Source organism: Hippoglossus hippoglossus, chromosome 12 (assembly GCF_009819705.1).
Source record: "Hippoglossus hippoglossus isolate fHipHip1 chromosome 12, fHipHip1.pri, whole genome shotgun sequence".
NCBI classification, from domain to species: Eukaryota; Metazoa; Chordata; class Actinopteri; order Pleuronectiformes; family Pleuronectidae; genus Hippoglossus; species Hippoglossus hippoglossus.
Genome location: NC_047162.1, coordinates 1,893,906 through 1,914,256, shown reverse-complemented (window position 1 = coordinate 1,914,256; position 20,351 = coordinate 1,893,906). Strand labels below are relative to the sequence as shown.

At 39.7% G+C, this 20,351-nt stretch overlaps 2 protein-coding genes across 13 annotated transcripts in view; one reads left to right on the top strand and one right to left on the bottom strand.

Moving 5' to 3' along the window:
- The window catches only part of slc4a5b (solute carrier family 4 member 5b), a 46,895-nt gene extending 46,349 nt beyond the window's left edge, over positions 1-546 (top strand). For all 8 annotated transcript variants that reach the window (XR_004615659.1, XM_034602722.1, XM_034602725.1 and 5 more), the window contains one exon: positions 222-546. Coding sequence is in view for 7 of the 8 variants with exons in the window: in XM_034602722.1 (XP_034458613.1) it covers positions 222-238 (17 nt within the window). In the remaining variant the exon portion in view is untranslated. The remainder of the gene's footprint in view (positions 1-221) is intronic.
- Positions 547-7,921: 7,375 nt separating this feature from the next.
- The window catches only part of LOC117771888 (seizure 6-like protein), a 63,938-nt gene continuing 51,508 nt past the window's right edge, over positions 7,922-20,351 (bottom strand). The window contains exons 9-18 of one of the 5 annotated variants that reach the window (XR_004615660.1): positions 19,658-19,796; positions 17,253-17,449; positions 13,947-14,141; positions 13,407-13,598; positions 12,174-12,368; positions 10,497-10,532; positions 10,067-10,181; positions 9,590-9,695; positions 8,985-9,489; positions 7,922-8,863 (exon numbers count right to left, since the gene is read on the bottom strand). Coding sequence is in view for 1 of the 5 variants with exons in the window: in XM_034602748.1 (XP_034458639.1) it covers positions 9,457-9,489; positions 9,590-9,695; positions 10,067-10,181; positions 10,497-10,532; positions 12,174-12,368; positions 13,407-13,598; positions 13,947-14,141; positions 17,253-17,449; positions 19,658-19,796 (1,208 nt within the window). In the remaining 4 variants the exon portion in view is untranslated. Of the gene's footprint in view, positions 8,864-8,954; positions 9,490-9,589; positions 9,696-10,066; positions 10,182-10,496; positions 10,533-12,173; positions 12,369-13,406; positions 13,599-13,946; positions 14,142-17,252; positions 17,450-19,657; positions 19,797-20,351 lie in introns of those variants that run through there. The other 4 variants (XR_004615661.1, XR_004615663.1, XR_004615662.1 and 1 more) reach the window with 4 other exon arrangements.

Here is a 20,351-nt window from a genome sequence, read left to right as displayed (position 1 = left end):
TCATTGAAGTACAAGTAAACTAGCACTTGAGTAATTGTACTTAGATGGCACCTCTAGATTTGTATATATATATATATGTAAATATATGATGGAGGATTAATTGCAGGACTTATGATTAGGACTGTGTAAGCTTCAGTCAGGTGTGTGTGAGTGTGTGTGTGTGTGTGTGTGTGATAGTGAGTAGAGGTGTAACATGGCCGGTTCCCACCACTGTTCCTCAGCATCACCCTGCACCTGAAGATCTCCTGTCCCCCCTCACCTGTACACTCCCAGACGGGCCTCGTCTTTGGAGACGCCGTGTCACACCCGCCGCCCCAGAAGCCTGTGCTCCACCAGCCTGTGCTCCACCAGCCTGTGCCCCACCAGCCTGTGCCCCACCAGCCTGTGCTCCACCAGCCTGTGCCCCACCAGCCTGTGCTCCATCAGCCTGTGCTCCACCAGCCTGTGCCCCACCAGCCTGTGCCCCAGGTCACCATCCAGGTGGAGTCGGACAGCGACTCAGAGTCCAGCCTCTACTCCGAACAAAGTTACCCAGCTGTGGACCCACCACCACCTAAAACACACAGAGTCTTTGACAGACACCTGCATGCTCACTTTGGTGACTCCTGTGCTGAGACCATTCTGTAAACACAACCTACACAAAAATACACACACACACACACACAGCAGGAAGGTGCAAAGTGTTGCATACTCTCCGTGTATCTGACTGAATTCAGGGTTTTAGATGCTGGACTGCTCTTTCCAACTTCATAAATAGATTTTTATCAGATGTGATGCCAGCGTATTTTACAGCTCCCCAACCTAAAACTATCTTAGCTCTTCAGAAACCAGTTTCCTGTAGTGACACGAATAGAAAGAAACAACCAAAATGAGTGACGAATAAATACATGAACCCGTTCTGAGACTATGTTCAGAATTGCTGAACATTACTTGTCTTTTTTGTCCTTTTTTTTCTCTTTTTTTCTTGAGAATTCTAATAATGGTAGAGATGTTGGTTTATGTGCATTATGGATGTTACGCCCTGAACATGTAATAAAACTGCATTTAAAAACTGTTTTTGTTGATTTGTTTTGTCTGAAGATGAACAAGGTTCATCAGCAGTGTGGGAGCAAGGAAAAAAACCTTATGTTTTTATGAAAACCTATAGGTGTATTTTTGATTTAGATTTTATTCTGTTAGTTATGGTGTTATTTTGTAATTTTTATATTTGTATAGATTCATCAGGATTCATTACTTATGTTGAATGTTGATTGCTGTAGTTTAAATTTACTTGCAATTCACAACATTTAGAACCGAAGTTATTAATAAATTAATCTGTAAATCCATAATTAATCTGGAACAACTTTAAGAAGTGATTAATCGTTTGTGTCATTAGTAATGACTGTTTATTGCGGATGCATTTACATGTGAGCTGCATTTTATTGCTGTAGCTGGTCGATAATTTTAACTATTGTCATTCACTGTCTCAGTCTAAAACAGAGCATGATAATTCAAATGCCAGTGGTCAAAGGCAACAAAGAACATTCATTTAAGTACTGTACTTGAGTGCAGTTTCTACTTGTACTTTACATTTTGGTACTATTCAACCACATTTCAGACGATAAATAATGTACATGTTACATATTTGTTTTACAATTAAATCAATACTTTTCAAATTATTGTTTTAAAATCAACATTTTATCTGAAAGCTCATAAAATACAATTTTACATCTATACAAAGGGGTCAGTAGGACTAAAACATAAATGAATAGAAAGTAATTGAAAGCAGCTACAACAGTAAAATGCTGCTGAAGCATTGATGCATCTGTTATAATCTAAACTACAGTCGAAGGACACTTTTTACTTTTATTTTGAACCCTGTAGTTAATTTTGCTGATGCAGGACTATTATGGATTTTAAATGGAGTGCTTTGAAACTGTGATAAATATTGCAGTGGTTGCAATACAGCTTAATAATTACAGTACAAGTCAGCAATGCAAAGTAATTTAACTCAAGTACTGCCCTTGAGTATTTCCGTTGTATGCCACTTTATACTTCTGCGCCACTAGATTTCATTAAGCTATTGCAATTTTTTTAAATAACAGCTACCGTTACTTTTCAAATTAAGATTTTCAAATAAAACAAACCATAATGGCTTGCTGTACTATACTGTAATTGACGCATCCTCTAGAGAACAGATCTGATCAAATAAAATTCACTGCAGCCAGTCTGCATGAGTAGTGTTTTCTTGATACTTTTGAATGCCGGGCTGTTAGTGTATTGCTACTACATTTACGTGACAAATTGATATGAATATACATCTTCCAGGACCATTATAAAACAAACACCATGCTGCACTGTTGCAGTAACACATGAAACATCTCAACATATCATGTTGCAATTTTAGGGATTTGTTAGTATCTGGTGACACCTGGTGGCTAAATACCATTATTAAAATACAAGAAAAGTTCTTTATGTGAAAGATGTGTGATACTCAAGACAAGAGGCAAACTAAATTCAGTAATAACTAGAGCTGCAAATATATGATGAGGAATTAAACTTTTTAATTTTGATATACCAGCAGTACCAGGGTCCAACATCTAATTTTTTAAGATTTGTCATTTTAATAGAGTAATATCTCTCAGCATTAGACTTCTGATCGAACAAGACATCGTAAACGCTCCCCTCAGGTTTGTAGAGATTGATGGGAATCTTCTGTATTTGACACTTTACAATAAACTCTAACAAACAAATTAAACATTTGTTTCAGCACTTGTTTTAAAACAATAACTGAGGTAACGTTATCGGCTAAAAAAGACCATGTAGGGAGACTTCCAGTTCCTTGTTACGACACAATACCCAGGAAGCGCAATCGAGTCGCTCAAGCATGACGTTTCTGACTTAGAGGAACTATAACAAAACGCGCGAGTGTTTTTTCCCCAGAGTTTTTGGGTTGGTAGACATGCCAGATACCCACATTAACCTGTAGAAGCACTAACAAAGTGGAATTTGCATGCTATGTCCCCTTTAAAATGGTTAGGAGTCGTCATTAAAGTTTATTTAGATAAGGGCTTGAGCCACAGTTAAAATTAGTCATAAACCTTCATCAGCTTTCAAGGCATGTGTCACTTTAGAATAGAGCCAATTTTTAATTTAATTATATCCATCTGCTTTTCTTAAAGTTAAATCTGTTTTAAGAGATTATGAAACAATGCCTCATCTCACACAGACAAGATAAACATGTAGTCATCGTCTATGTTGCTAAGCTAACAGTTACACATTGTAACGTCAATGTTTAATAAGTCACTTTCAATCCATTTATAAAAATGAAAAAAGCTCAAGTATCAAACAAAGCAGCATTAACCTAACAGAGTAATTGTGTTCAGTTCTTCTGCGACATTAACCAGACGCTTCCCATTGTTGATGGCCTGCTGCCCAAACGGCTGTTTAAGCTAACCAGCTAATGCTAGCAAACTGATGTTAATATCAACGGATGTTAGCATGAAGTCGGCGTTTGTCGTTTACAGCGGCGTTTATGTACCGACTGAGTTTCTCTGCTTAGGTTTGAATCTCTGATGAGGTAATCACGAGCTAAACTGCGATAAACACTGTGGCTAATGTCGTGTTCTTTTGTCCCGAGGTATGAGAAGAGCCGGTCTCGGTTTGGTTCAACAATTATTTATTTAGAAGCAATGAAAAGCTATAACATAGCTATGGGCACTCAACGCACAGCCCCGGCCGTCTAATAGCACGGGGTAGTCTAGAGTCGCGCCGAACGGATGGCGGGTGCAATATTTATAATGAGGGGGCGTCACCGTGGTTTAGACCTTGGCTATCCCTTGCTGGTGCGCAGGCGTGGTCCCCAGCCTATTGGCACTGGAATCCGCGAATGATGAGGAGCCACTCCCAGGTTCGCCCCTCCTTTGACAGTGTTAGGATTTTAATAATATAATTAGACACTATAGCCCCGAAAAGGATCGATTTTACGCGCACCATGTTTGTACCTTAACAGAAAGAATTAATGTGTGTGTGTCTGTGAAGATGGCAATGAAACTGAACTCTAAACAAATGCAGTATGTTAGACAGGGGTGGGGGCAGGGGCAGTGTGGGCTGAATATGTGGGAGAATGTGTGGCCTTCACATAGTGACTTTTAGTAGCCGTTACTGGCTGGTTTTAATCTTGAAGTTGGTTAGTGTGTGTGTGTGTGTGCGTCACATCGCAGTTCAGTCTCGCACCTGTCTGATAATGCCTGTTGTGGAGACTGTACATCTGTGGCATACAATACACTGTACTTTAACTTGTTCTCATACCTAACTTACTATATTACAGCCTAATCTCCATTAGCTTTATTCAAACATCACACATACATGAATGCACTGTTTTCACATGAAACTGTGACCTACCCATAGAAAGAGTTGGATTTCAACTATGATTGCATAAGGTCACAGGTTTTTATTGAATGTATACTCATGGGCCATCTGATTCAAAATATCTGGAATATGCCAGCATATTTAAAAGGTGCAGTAAACATTGAATCTATTTTCTCTTTGCATTTGATTCATTTGTTTATTCATTTAATTAGGTTGGACCATTTTAACAGTATGATATAGCGTAAAATAACAATACACTAATTTCCTCACAATGTAAATGCACTGATACATTAATGAAATTGATGTAAAGCTGTAAAGTAAGACTTTGAATAATCAATAAATAAATTAATCATTTTACATCTGTATATTGCTGTCAGCCAGCCTGCTGACTCAATATTTTGATTACATTACAGCAGTGGAGCTTGCAGTCAAGAACGTAAAACGTGTTTGTAGTATTATTAGTTTGCCTGCATTAGTCCATTAGAAATAAATACCTTTGGCAGATCTTTTGCTCATTTCTGTGGGTCTGACCCATGCTGTTAGCTGTCCATAATGTTAACAATCTCCTTGTGTTGCAGCACTCATTAGAGTTTCTTTGGATAATAGCAGCAGCTAAATTCCCTGAATGGAGACATAAATGTAATGTATTTCTGGCTCTGTGAATGCCTTCGGCTCATTAAAGTTGTGTGGGTAGCGCTCGGTTTCCTCAGTGCGCCTAATAGCATCAAACATCTGGTTAAAAGCTTCTCACCAGTTGAATTAACAGCAGCAGGAAAGCCTCTGGAAATTGCTATCATGGCAGGAAGCATTATCTTCTTATTAGCATTCACGATGGCAACAGAAGGAATCATTAGGACATTAAAGTGGTTTGGAGGTAGGGAAATGCTGCGGGGCAAGATTTGCCTCCCACTCATCAAGGAAGACAAGAGCACTCGGTCCAGAAAAGTTGCTTCTCAACTGAATGGAAACAGAGCTTTGTGCTGTGGTAAAAGTAATGAGCTCCTTCAATGACATTAAAGTAGATAGACATCTTTCCATGTTGGTGATGGTGGAATTGTGTTTTCTCTAAAAATCTTTAGATAGACAGACAGACAGACAGACAGACAGACAGACAGACAGACAGACAGACAGACAGACAGACAGACAGACAGACAGACAGATAGATAGATAGATAGATAGATAGATAGATAGATAGATAGATAGATGAAGTTGTCACACCCAATTAATTCTTTCTGAAAAGTATATCCAGTGTCTTTCTGTGTCTTTAAAAGTGCAGGTGACTAGAAGCACCAGGTAAAATCTACTTTAGTCACAATAAAATGGTGCCCAGTGTTGTATGGTTAATGTATGAGTGTAGTTCCTTTGTATTCCTTGAAGGACTACATATCCCAGCTCAGAGGTTTTAGCTCCATATCTGCAAATTATCTGTAGTTTTAAAATTTTTGCTGACACATTGTTAAATATATAGCTATGTTTGGATCTTTGGTTTAAATCGTTTTATTTAATTCTGCCAAAGTAAATTAATTTAGTCCAGTTCCTTAAATCAAGTTAATCTTTAATGATCTTAAATCTTTCGGTGATTTACACAGGGTCATCCATCTCATCTAGACTTCTGTCATGGCCTTTCCTCAGATATCACTCAGGCTTCCTTCCATCGCACTCAACTGCAGGGGTGTAAATTTACTTTACATGACAAATTACCTAAAATTCTATTTAAAATTCTATACGAGGCCACTGAGAACATCAAGGATCCACTTCATGAGCTGACAGCTCTCAGCTTTTCTCAATCTCTAAAATGACTCACCTGCTAAAATTAGGTTGGCTAGATAAATCAGCTTTTTTTAAGTTTATGTGCAGATAAATTTGAAAAGTATATATTTGTCAACGGAAGGCTGTTGCTACATGTGCAAAAACAAATTGCTCACATATTTTAATTTAGGTCTGAATGTATGTGATGAAAGATAAAAGGGATGACGGGCATCCATGATTTGTTGTAAAGTGGATCATATAGTAAAAACATGTCATGCTCCTTGCTACAACACATTTGACAGCCAAGCTTCATATGCCAATCATGCTCAGATCAGATGTTACTGTCTTTCCCTGTGTTTCTATGCCAAATTTAACAAATTGTATTTTTGTACAATATGTTATTACTTTACAGTTTATGAATGATCAGAGGCTTATTGTGGTTTAACAAACTCCATTTAAATTGATAGAAAATTGTCTTTACAATAGGTTTATCGTCTTCCTCCAAATCACCTGAAGTGGCCCATTAAACACCCGTATGCTCCAGATCATTAACAAACAGTAAAAAGTTCTTGACTAAATGCTCTCAGAGGACACAGAGCTCCATCACAAACTTAAATCACTAAAGGCTTCATGCATAATCAGCCACTGGTTCCCACTAACTGGACCTCACCTGAACCTAAAGAGGTGTTTGGACTAAATACATGACTCAGTGACGAGAATTTGACAGGTTGTCTTATTTGTGTCAATTTCACCAGAACCTCACATAGTTTAGGATTAGGGTTAGTTGGATTTGAATATACATTTACTATGTTTCTAGATTTACCTAAATGCAAAAATCACTAATCATTAACATTAATTTTAATGTCTACTGCAGTGTCCATTCTGAACCTTCCTGTTTAGAATGGCTGGCCTGAAATTGCTTGGCCTGTGTTAATGCTCCAGAGCTACATCAGAATTATTCCTTGTCATTAGTGAGTCCTACACAGAGTGAAGTTAGAAAACTTTGTGTTCATCCTACCAGGTTTATCTTCAATGAAGATTTTAAAGTCAAAGTTTGTCAAAACATTTAACTGAATTTACTTTACTTTCATGTGTGTGGCTTATATACAAGTTTGAATGATTGACTTAACTAATGTTATTTTTTTCATACACTGCATGTCGGCTATTTCAGAGGTCGGTTAAGCAATCAACATAATCTTCAGAATTAACTTTGAATAAAAGCATTTCAGCAATCAAACGATCATTGTGCTTTTACTTTGAAGACCAATTGCTAATCAACTTTGCTGTGTGTCTGTGTCTCAATCTGATGTGGTGAATTAAAAAAATTCAAATTATCCAAAATGATCTGGCAGCGACTTAATCAGAGGTTTGACCCAATCGTCAACCACTGCTGTAGTTTAGCTCAAGACATAAAAGGAGACCCAGACTGAAGGCTTACTGCCCCGCCCCCACTGACTGCTACAGAGCCCTGCTTCGCCTGTTTGTTCAATTTTTATTAATATGAACATATTGCGTGTCAAATCACACCAAAATCAAGACTGCACTTTCTCTGGCAATTTACAATACACTTGCCAAGAGTGAAGCCCGAATGTTGAACGGTTCTCAAGATATATGTTCCACAGACAAACAGACAGACACACAGACAGACAGAAAGATGCGTTAAGATGAAAGACACGTTCTGCATAGACTGAGCAAAGAGCTTTGAAAAGTACACAGATTTTAAAGAAAGGAGTTTGTCAGTCACATTTTGGTTTCAAATTTGTTCCCTGAAATAAAAACAAGATGCAAAATAATTCATCTGAAGGCCTCAGTATTTACAAAGAATGTTTTGTACTTTTTATTCAAGTTTTACCATTTATTTAGGGAAAATGTTGACATTTGTCTTCTCATAATGAAAATGTACATTTATCAATCTGCATAAAACATCACATATACAGTACATCAAAATAAATACATCATCTGGTGGGTTGATTGAGCTTGCACTCAAAGGTCGGTCAGTTGACTACAGCTACGCTATTCACATGGCAACCTCCTCATCTGCAACAATGCATGTTTTGTTTTTTGAATTTTCCTTTTTAGTCATCAGCCGGTTCAGTCCTGAGGTCATCAATCTAACTACATCTGAGAGAAATAAGACAACAGTACTGCACTGGCCCCTGAAGTCATAGATTTAAATACCAATTTACTACAGCTAAAGTCAGAAGCGGAGCGGCTGGAGTAAAAAGCCTTGAAGGTGACTGCAGGCAGGAGGGAGTTCTGGGACAGGAGACAGACGTCCTGTGTTGGACTGATTAGGAGGGACACAAGGCAGCCACTCACCATTACTTCTTCCCTGTTATTGTCATTTTGTGGTAAGAAAAAGTGACACCTGTGTGGTTGTAAAAAAATAAAAATAAAGTCCATCTCATCCATTCTTCCTGTCGATTTATCCCCAAGACACTTAAAGTTGACAATCCCTAAGATTGACCAGGCGGTCACAGACATTGACCCTCGCTGTAGCAATCCAGCCAAAAATATTGAAAATTGGTTGAACGATCACAGTCCCACACCATGCATCTCCTGTGACTGCTTCACAATAAAATTCACCCTGTGTTTGGCCCATTGACTGTTTGTAATGTGAAGCAGTAGGAAATGTTCCCTACATTAGCAGCTCAGCTGCAGTAGTGAACAGAAAACAGCGATGTTGAGGGTATGGAATCACGCATTAACATCCTTTTTTGTCGATAAAATGTAGCTAAACCCTTCACTACCTTTTGATTAAAACCTCAATAATAATGGGGTCGGATTTCATGAAAGTCTTAAGGATTAGAAACTTTAACTCTTCATGTCTGACACATATTCCAGGATTCTTTCTCTAAATTGCTTACAAGTGAGAAATGTTTGACAAAAATACTAAAAAGGGCTTAAATCCCTTCAGTCCACATTCCTCACACAGTGTCCTGTCCCAGAATCCTTCCCCTTCTCCCCTCCTTAACTCCTTTTCTGTCCCATCTCACAAACATCATCACCCTTTTCCTCACCATGTTCGATGTTCTTTGATTTTCTTTAGGTCTTTTCTCTCCATCCTACATCTGCCATAATCTCCCTGAAACACTGATGCACACGGGTTTGTCAATAACCCGTCTATCTCCTCTCCCGCTTCACGTTTCCCCTCCTATAACCCACCATGTCGTCAGAAACCATTGTGTCAAAGGAGGAGAGAGCAGGATCGATCACTGCATCTCATGGCAGAAGGGGCTGGACATCATCTATTTGTATTTACATCGCCTCCTCCTGGGCGGAGAAGGAGGGAGGAGAGGATGAGGAGTTAGGACGAGGCGGTCGGTCTTGGGTCAGAAATGTCTTTTGTGAGGCTTCTCATATCGACACTTCATATTCACGAGTGTCCTGCTAAGAATGAAAAAGAAGATGGACAAGACAGAGGCAGAATTGACAGTGTGAGTATCTGGAGTATACGGACAATGAGTTGTTAAATGTACCGGACACTCACCCCTCCTGTCTCATAGAGCGGGTTGTCAAATTCTGTCTCTACAGTGATCTGTCGGTAAGGGTGCGGGTAGATAAGAGGCAGCCTTAGGTTGGAGTGATACCTGCACCTGTTGGACAGAATGAGGGAGAGTGTATAAAATAAATAAAATCATCAAGATAGCTGCCTCACGCATCCTGTGTCTGTCTGGAGCGTTGTTGGTGCATGTCCAACAAATTAACTCCATATATGCTAACTGCAATATGAAAATGAACAGTAGGGGGCAGTGTACGAGCAGTGTGGTGGAAGGTTTTAAAGACAAGCTAATAGACCAATTAGCAATTTCCAATGACCAGTTTCAGCCCTACCAGTCTCTGTGCTGTAAGTTGGCCCGACCTGCTAATATGAACGCTGTATCAGTCTTACGTGAATAAGCCAGCAAGTTGTGTTATTTCCCAAATGCCAAACTACTTCTTAAAGTTAAGCGCTCTGAGATCATACCGTGTGACATAGATGTAGGCTCCTCCCAGCAGCACAGACAACAGAAGGACCAGGATGAAGACGGCCAGTGCAATGTTCCCTCCATCCAGAGTGGAGCCTGCGGTCGCCTCTGCAACTGATACACAACACAAAGAAACAAGTTTAATTAAACGCAAGAGAACAAATAAAGCTCTAAAAGTCTGGTCAGGGATGGCTCAGCAAACGTACGTTGATTCTACAGGTGACTGCATGAATATAGACAGGTGGTTGGACAAACACACAAAAAACACAGACAATAGGAATGAACTTGTCAGGCAGATGTTTGCTGATGCAGGCAGAGCAGACGAGGAGGCGTTGTTTGAGGGTTTTTTGTGAGTCTACACAACAAACTGTGTGGTCCTTTCAGCCCCACAGTATCAGATCACAACAACACACACACACCCAGACTCACCTTCCAAAGCATGGTTGCCAAAGCAGTCATGGTTGGCTGCAAGACATCATTCTGTCAGTCAGTGCATATGAAAATTGACATCATACTTCCTTGTGCAGTGTGCAGTTTTGTAACAAGGCTGCTTTGAATTCACTGTTCGCTAAAATCCTCACCGATCACACTGTTCCGCCTCTCAGGCTTTCTGCCGTCACACATACTCTATCTCACTTGGTACATATCATCTTTAGTAAAAGTACTGATACTACATTGTAAACGACTTAATGACAAGTCAAAGTACAGTACTTTAAAAAAGTATTTTTAGCATTAATACTGTAGTAATTGTATTTAATGCTGTAGAATAATCCAAAATAATATCATGACCTCCTTCTGGAGCTAACAAAATCTGTTTATCTTTCAGGGATGAGGAATCCGTTTCAAATTATATAATCATGAAATTCCTAATTATTTTCATGATTAATTGATAGATTGCTTGGTTTGAAAAATCCAGAAAACAGAATTACCCGGGGCCTCACAATGCCGGTTCTTTCCAACATCCCAATAATTAAACAAACTAAAAAGGAAGAGCTGCATATCCTCTCAAATTGCCAAATTAATTGCCAAATGATTTTATGTCAGTTGACCTATTAATTAACCAATGGACTTATTGTCTCAGCTCTACCTGCAAACACTGTTGAGTAGTTTAACATAAAACAAAGCAACATTGTATTTATATATTTCAAATTTGATCAACTCTCTATATATTTTGTTTGATAATATCTTAATTTGAATATAATTATTGTGGCGTAGGGGTAAAATATTTCATAATATTCAAAAAATGACCAAGTAGAGTACCTTTAGATGACCTTATACTTGTGCTTATGTACAGTACTTGGGTAAACTGCTCAAATATGAATAAAGAAAATAATTTGCAGATCAATTAATAAGACTCACTCAAGTTACTTAGTTACTTTAAACAACTTTTACATATTCAGCTCAGTTCTAAAAGAAAATGACAGTTGTGTATCTGGCAGGATTTGTAATATGGCCAAACCAATACTGAAATGTAATTAGAAATTAGAAATAAACTGAGTCATGAGTCCAAGTTTGAATTACTGTTATACATTTGTATTGCTGTGTTATCTGTTTACCTAAGAGCTCAATTACTATTTGTGTTTATAAAAAAGTAACTAGTGGAATCAGCCAATAAAATGTCCTTCATGTATTTTTAAATGTAAGCTCAGTGGTAGCTACAGCCATGAACAGAGATACACTCACAGGAGATGTTGTCCTGCATTACTTTTGATACTATAAGTAAGGTTTACCAATACTTATGTACTTTTACTTAATAACATTTTAAATGCATGTATGTCTTTTAAGTAAATGCTCCATATGCTGATTCAAACACTGTTTGATTCAGCTCTTACACATGTCATCTGCTCTTGTGTCTTTGGTCTTGGAAAGGGAAAAAAAGGACACCATTCTCTGACCTCTTTGAATGCTGATCTAAGATTTGATAGTCGTTGTTTGGGAAAGGAGTTTAGCGAACTGTCAGTGGCATGAACAGGAGCATGATCAATCTGTATCAACAAACAAAGGGCACCAAAAACCCCTGGGTACGTGCATACATCTGCAAACAAGGGAGCTTGTCATGCCACAAACACTGAAAAAAAGATCCACCAAATTCTGCAGAAGTCTCACCCCTGCAGAGAGGAAGTGGGCCGCTCCAGAAGGACGGGTTTCCCAGGATGCATTTAATTGCAACTTCTCCAATGAGCTCGTAACCTTGGTAACAGACAAAGGTGAGCGACTCGCCGGGCAGGTAGAGCCTCTTGGACAGGATCTGGTAGCCGTTGTCAGGGAGACCAGGATTTTCACAGGAAACGGAATCCTCAGCTGTAGAAAAAAAAAAGAGAGGAAGAAAGCTGGATGGATGCCGTCAAGTTCCTCAACATGAATCTGAGGTTTTGCGTCAGAGCTCGACTGACACAACTGACAGGCTCCATGCTGAGATGACATGACTCAAGGATAATCTCCACCCCCTCCTCCAGGTGGTTGAGGGCTGATTGGTATGGTGCTTTAGCATTGCATTTACATATCAAACACTGCACACAAACATTAATAATTAAGTAAGCACATAGACACACACACACACACACACACACACACACACACGCTCATCATCAGTCCTGGGATTCTGGCATGCAGAGACGCTGTGATCTGTGTCAGCACAGGAAGGAGAGAGCCAGTCCTTTTTCCTTTCTGCAAGAAGTCACACAAACCCACTCATGTTAGATCCACAGCAGCAGGGAAAGAGCCTCTCATCTTCAGTTAACTGCCATGTACCCTGGTGACAGCTCTCTGTAGTCACAGGACTGGCAAATTAAACCACAGGACAGCTTCAGCACACAAGCTTCTTTCTATTTATTTATCTTTTTGGCATTTTTGCCTCCGTTGGGCAGTTAGTAGTTGAGCCATACATGAAACATTGGGGAGAGAGAGCTTATGTGAGGCAGCGCTTAGAGGAAAGTTTCCCTCTCAGTGAGCTAGCTAATGCTGCAGAAACAACGTGGGACTGGTTTCATTTGAGTTTCGCTTTTCTGTTTACTCTTACTTGGATTTAGTTTAATCTGCATTCACTGCAGTGCACATCAGCTGATTGATGAGCTCGGCACATAAAGGTACCAATGGTTTAGTTTAATAGCTAATACACAAATACTGAATAAGCATAATTCATTTCATTTGTATTGACAATGTTTTGATGATTCATTTATACGACTGCATCCGTTTTTTGGAATACAGGTGGAAAAGTATTCTGATTGTTTTACATTATTCAAAACCCATTGGACTGATTACAAATATTACTACGTAATCTGCATTCATTTATTAAATTTCAAAATGACCTGACTCAACCCTGCTTTGAATGATACTCACAGACACAGTGAGGGAGTCGAGATGTCCACACAGGAGTCCCCGGCTCACGGCCATAGCAAGTAATGGTGGCGCCGCCCTGTAGGATGAAGCCAGGATTGCAGCTGTACTGAATGGTTGTTCCCACCAGGAGTTTAGGATCTGACAGAGACCTGGTGGAGTGCTCCACGTGGCCAGGATCTGAGCAGTACATGACTGAGGGAAGGACAACAGGGAAAATGAAGAGTGACATATTGTTTTACATATACATGTACACGGTTATTTATAGAACATATTTATCCGGCATCAATCTTTTTTTTTTTAATTAAGCCTAACTTAGGCACAACATCGAATTCAATTTGTGACAAATTGAATTCGATGTTGTGCCTAAGTTAAGAATGTATCTAAATAAAGGGAAGACAATGTACTATCATGAAATAGAAATCAACCTTAGCTCAGCTTGGACATGCAGAAATCTGGATAATCAGTTAACAATAACGTCTACATACTTGGTCTCAAACATTACTGTGAGGTAGATGGAGTTTAAATAAGAGGGGAACTGACTCTTTTCACAGAACGGGGGCTGTGAGCTCCAGGAGAGGTCTAGCTGACAGGTGAGGGTCTCCCGTCCCACCAGGTCATAACCAGGGTCACACTGGTAGGTGATGTGAGCCCCCCGCACCAGTGCAACATGGGATGTTGTCTTCCAGCCGTTCTGGATCTCAGGCAGGTCTGGACAGGAGTCGTTTCGGGACACCTCTGAAAAAAACAAACAAAAAAAAACATTGATTAATGGCTCCATTATGACGTGTTATTGCTTGTGGTCCAGGTTTGGCTGCAGTGAAGGGTAAAGAAGCAACAAGATGAACAGCACCACATCTGATCTTGACATGAATACTGGCCTATGCCCTCTGTGAGGAGGAGTCTGTCTCAGTGTGGAAGATTGATGGACTTATTGTGCCGTGACTTGACCATGTGGCAGAATGATGGATTTCATCTTTGTAGTGTGGTCTTCAAATATCAACTCCCCGGTGCTTCCACTCTGACAAGGACAGTTTGCTACTGAAGCTGCCTTCGGAAAACGTTGTCCAGTTCAATTCAGGCTTCCAGTGGACCAGTCCTCAAGAAAATGATCACAAGCTGTCAGTTGTCTGTCACATCTGCAGACAACTGACAGGAAAGATAGATCTGTTGCAGCAATCATCACTTCTTTTAGATCACTTGGGGTTTTCTTAAGGGTTGAACGTGATGCACATTCAGTGTCTTAGAAAATGTACTGCTACTGTTTGACATAGTAGATAGTTTCATCCCCCAGGCCATAAGACTTTTAAACTCCTCCAATCTGCAATAACTCCACTAAACCAGCACCTTAACATATTTGCACTATTGCACATAATTGCACTATTGTTTTTTCTTTAGGTGTATATATATATTTAGATATATATATATTTTATTTTCTATTTAAAATTTTTGATATTCTATTTTATATATTTTATTCTATATATTCTGAGCATTGCGATAAGAGAGCCTGTGACCCAAGCATTTCATTGCCAGCGATTGCTTAATGTAATTGTTGTGCATTTGACAATAAACTCTTGAATCTTGAATCTAGATGGACCTAAATAGACCGTGTGCTCAGGTCAAGTGTTCAGGACAAAATGACACGTGGGCTCTGGTCGAAAGATCCAAACCAGCTACCACATAGACCTTGTTGGTCAGTGTCGCCTCAGAGTCCCTTCTTCACCACTCTAACTCCTGTGTGTCTCTTTATTTCTGTCTCAGATCATCATGAAGCAGCTGGTGGAGGCAGCCATCGATTTGTACTCTAAGGGAGTCTTCCATCGTGATATCAAAACAGAGAACTTCCATCGTGAATGTGGCTCCGATGGCCCTCGAGTGCGGGTTTATCTTTTAAGCGATGACTGTCATTCAAATCAGTGCCTGTTCCTCCGCCTTTGTTTTTTCATTGTAGGAACCCTTGTGTACACGCCTCCAGAGTTTCAAATGGAAAATACAAGGCCAACCCCACAACCCTCTGGCAGTTGGGTGCACTACTCTTTGAAATGCTGGATTGATTCACACAGTTCACCACCCATGAGTTCCTCTACAATGAATTTCAAATCAACAGTGAGCTGTCCCATGTTAAGGTAATGCCGATTTCAATAGAGTGCCTGACTTTAATATGTTCCTTCCATGTTACAAGAGATTCCTGTAGATTCCAGCCTCAAGTACTTTAAGCATAAGATGTTTATTTCTCTTTATTGTTTTATGAATATTGTTATGTAAGAACAATAATAGGCTTTATCGTGATTTATGTGCTTGATTAATCAATCAAATCAGCTACAGATTTTTCTTGTTTTCCCCATTCATAAAAATAGAGGCATATGTATTGCTCTGTGGATGCTAATTTCTTGAAAAAGAGAAGAAGAAAACAAAACTGCTTCCAGTAGCAAACCGTGCCAAAAAGAAAATACAAAACATTAATACAATTCACACTGTTCACACTGCCTCGAGAAACATGGAAATAAGAAGTCTCCTGTTGGGACTAGTGTGAACGTGTCTGCATATGTATATTTGATGATTGATCGGACAACCTACAGTATTGCATTACACTGTACAATATAATAAGCCCACAGGGATTTGTAAGTTGAAGTTCCTGGATCAATTATTCATTCTCTATTGACTTGCTTCTCCTCCTCCGTGAAGCCGGAATGTGTGTGGTGGGTTATTTATTCTCAGCACGCACGCACGCACGCACGCACGCACGCACGCACGCACGCACGCACGCACGCACGCACACACACACACAGGTATATAAAGTGAGTAGCCCGCATATTCATGCTGTGTCTACTTGATTTACTCCTCTGGGAAACCTGTGAGAGCTTGTGGTGTCAGGAGGATGACAAGTAAATTGGACAGTATGTGTCTCGCTGCGATTCTAAATTGGTGTCAGGTGTTGGATATGGGGGGCACAGCAGATTACTGTGTGTAGAAGGAGTGACTGAGCTTATTTGGCTGCTTGTGAAACTCTGGGGCTTGTGTGTGAATGAGGCACCGTTGCAAGATGGAGAAACAAATGTGATGTGATTGAATAAGGGCAGAGGGAAATGAAAGAAAAGACAAATAAAGATGAGAGGGGGAAAAAAGGGAAGATGAAAAATGGAGTCGGCAGCGGGTGAGGAAAGGGAAAATTAAAATGAATGGGGGGGGGGGGACTGAATTAAAGTAAAAGTTTTCAGATCTATCTTGTAACTGTGTCAACAGATCCCATGAAAAGATCAAGGCACAAGGTTAGCCATTACTAGCTCGCCAAACTGTGGTTGAATTGCATTATGGGACATGCCAGGAGTCTTACATCAAGTGCATTTACTTGTAGCATCCTAGTTTTGAGCTGTACCCTGATTGAATGTTTGCGTCGATCAAGAGAAATGTGGTTATTGATATCTCTGAATACATGGTGTTAACAGAAATGACACGCTATTGGAAAGTGAATACAACTTCCATAAAGCAAATCTAAAAAGAACAATTTTCAAAGTTATGAAAAACTGTTTTGACGACATATTCACTTCTGTTGGGAAGGAACTAGGACAAGGAGTTTTATTTTCAGGTTTTACTGTACACTCCTAAGGAAGAGGAACTGTATCAGGCAAAATTATTTACATGAAGGTTCTGCTTAATTTTCTCTCATCCTCTGAATAAATTCAGCTCCACTCCAAAGAGATCAAAGTCTTGGCATCTTCATTACTAGCCAACACAATGGAGAATGCACAGAGCATTCTTAATCCACTTGTTAATAGGATCAGTTATGGTTTTGTTTTGTTGTAGGATTTGCTGAAAATAATAAAAATGTAACTATCACCAGACTCTCACCCATGTAGTTGATGATGAAGCCCTCGCCCTTGCCGAAGACGAGCCCCGCCGGGTCGGAGTGGAAGGTGACAGTAAGGTCAGGGGTGGTGGAGGAGAGCTTGAAGGGGCTGGTTCCTCCCTCGTACCGCCCCAGGATACGTGTGGTTACTTCATCGCCGTCAGTGATTGTCAACATGTCACTGTCGCTGATGTTAAGTCTGAGGACAGGGAGAGAGGGAGGGAGCGAGAGAGACAGAGAGAGAGAGAGAGAGAGAGAGAGAGAGAGAGAGAGAGAGACAGTGGTATCAGTTTCTGATGACTCAAAGAGTAATCATGTTGACAGCCGACTATTTGGAAGACGAAATGACCTCAAAGGCTAAATGCTGCATTGATCTACAGGCAAAGTGTTTAACAGTGTGTAAAAACAGACACCGAGATTGGCACTGAGACGTGTGCTCTCAAAGATGCTGCATGCAAAGGTTTGGAAAACTTAAATATCTGTAAATATGATGCGACATATTTCTACCGAAGAACTGAAGTATGTAATTAGATTGGTGCTCGCAGGGAGTCGAGATACACTTGTCAGACCCATTACATACTTCAGATAAAATTAGTTTAACAAACGCATTAATTTTTAAAGGATGTAGGCCAAGTAGAATTGAAATGTTGTGATGGTTGTTTAATTAATTACATCTTTGATTTACTGTGATTTGTTACACATATCTTACTTACTATGTTGTGAGATGAAACTGTACAATACATTGTGCTAAATTATACACTTTTAGCTGGAAAAAAATCCATTACATTATTTTTGGGCTGTTGCATTATTACATACAACACTGTCAGTATTAAAGTGAATGTGAAAAATTCAAATATATAGTTGTAAAATAAGTCATTCACATGATGAAAAGCTTTAAATTTGATGCCACTGCGTAAAGTATGAAGTAAAAACTGAGCAGGGGGGAACAGCGCCCATGGATCTGTATAATGTAGAAAATCCTGTGTAGAAAATGTAGAAAATCCTTATATATGCACCTCCTCACCTCACTTATCAAAACATAAATCTGGATGTTTTCATTAATGTGGATTCCTGCACATTGGCTGCCATTCCATCAAGTTTTCTGGAATAGTTTTTAATCCCTTTTCTGAACAATATAACAGTGACTTTGTTGACATGGGGACCACTATTCTGATATTAACCCGATAAATAATCTGAATAAGACGTTGCCAGGTAAACAGAATTTTCAGATTTCCTAAAGCCAAATGAGGTCCTTCTCTGAATAAAAAATAATCGAATTAAGAGGTGTGGAGTCTTCTGACATTAGTCACATTATCTAGACATAAATAGAGTGTAAAAGAGATGGAAACATAAAAAGGAGTTGTTGCTTTTGCAAAATTAGAAAGAAAACACCCAAATGTTCTATGGTTGTGTTATTATTTTATGTTGTGGGTTTTAAAACTGCTGGAAAAACATCAGACATAATGGCATAGTGACGTAATGATGTGAGTCATATTAGATATGAATGGAATATTCTATTAGCAACTCATGTAAACACAGAAATATAGTCAAAGCTTTCATAACTGCGATACACTTTTCTCCAAAACAGCATCAAGAGTTCTTGGTGCATTTTGATCACAGTAGACTTGTCCTGATCTGTCTTTACATTGGCCCCTGATGCAAGCCAGAGCCTATTTTAAAATCCTCTTTCTGCCTGGCAAGCCTTTAAACTGCTCCTTCCTACATCTTCAGTCTTATTACTCCCCACCATGTCCTTTATGCTGCCTTGAAGCTGGTTATTTAACTGCTTCAACATAAATATTTTGACTCACTGAGCTCATCTGCTTTGGAATAAATTCACTGCGAATTATCAGGAGGCAGCTCAGCAGAGATTTGCTGATTTGATCCATCCTTTTCGCTGTGCTCTGCTCCCTCCTGCTTTTACTGGCTGGGTAAACACAGAACAGATTTCTACTTTGATCCCTCAATTCTGTTATGGTTATGTGCTTTCAGTCAGAGAAATACTAATAAGACATTTAGCAGTGCAGTGATCCTAAACCAGATCTTCTCAGTGTGACTTCCCAAATTAAAATGAAACTTATGAACATAGTTTACTTTAGATTTACACTGGACCTGTCTGAGATGTCTGAGGCATCACAGTTAGTCACAATGACCAAATACAGTGGCAGTCTCATTAGCATGTCAGTAACCTTGTCAGGGTTTGACTTTGGTTCAGTGCATCAGCAGGAACACAGAAATATCAATATGCACAACATCTGGACAGAGCGCTGCCCCCCCCCCCCACTGAGCCTCTATACTCACAACTCATCACATACAGTTTTAATGACAACATCTGGCTCTTGGACGGGACAAACTCTGAATCGGAGCAGACGTTTGGATGTGAGTCTGTGTGTTGACGTTAACTCACAGTTGTACATCAAGCAGCACCCGTTTGTCCTCCCCGACATGTATCCTCCAGCTGCAGTCCTCCCCCTCTCCGTACCACTCTGGCCAGTTTGGAGACAGAATCACGCCTCCTGGACCAGTCAGGTCTCCTCCACACTGTGCTGCAGAGAGACAGGAGGACAGACTAAAGAATGAGAAACAACAGTCGTATATCATTTAATTCAAAGGAAGTTAGTGGTGAGTGTTGACAGGTGTTGCTTCTGTTGGTCAGAGCCAGGCTAGCTGTTTCCCTTTCATTTCAGTCTTTAAGATAATCAAAACAAGTTAAGATGAGCTAAGATAAGATAAACTAAACTAACAGTCCCTGAGCTTTATCTTCCGATTGAGAGGGGAGTTCAAATTTGTATCTGAATCTCAGCAAGAAAAGCAAACAAGAGTGGGTTGAACGTGTTGAACTATCCCCGGAGACTGCATCAGTTAAAATGTCAAACACACTATTGAAAAAAATCCTCCACTTGTAGGAACTTATTATTTCTTGAGGCTCCTACACATGAATTAACTTGTCACATTCAGCTGAGTCTCGCAGCAGTTTGTGAAATCAAGCCACGAAAGGAAATCAATGGATTTTGTGTTCATGGTTAAGAATCGTCCTTTTTTTCCCTGTAAACTATTAACGTGTAGAGATCACAACAAAATTCTACTTTACTATGGTTTAT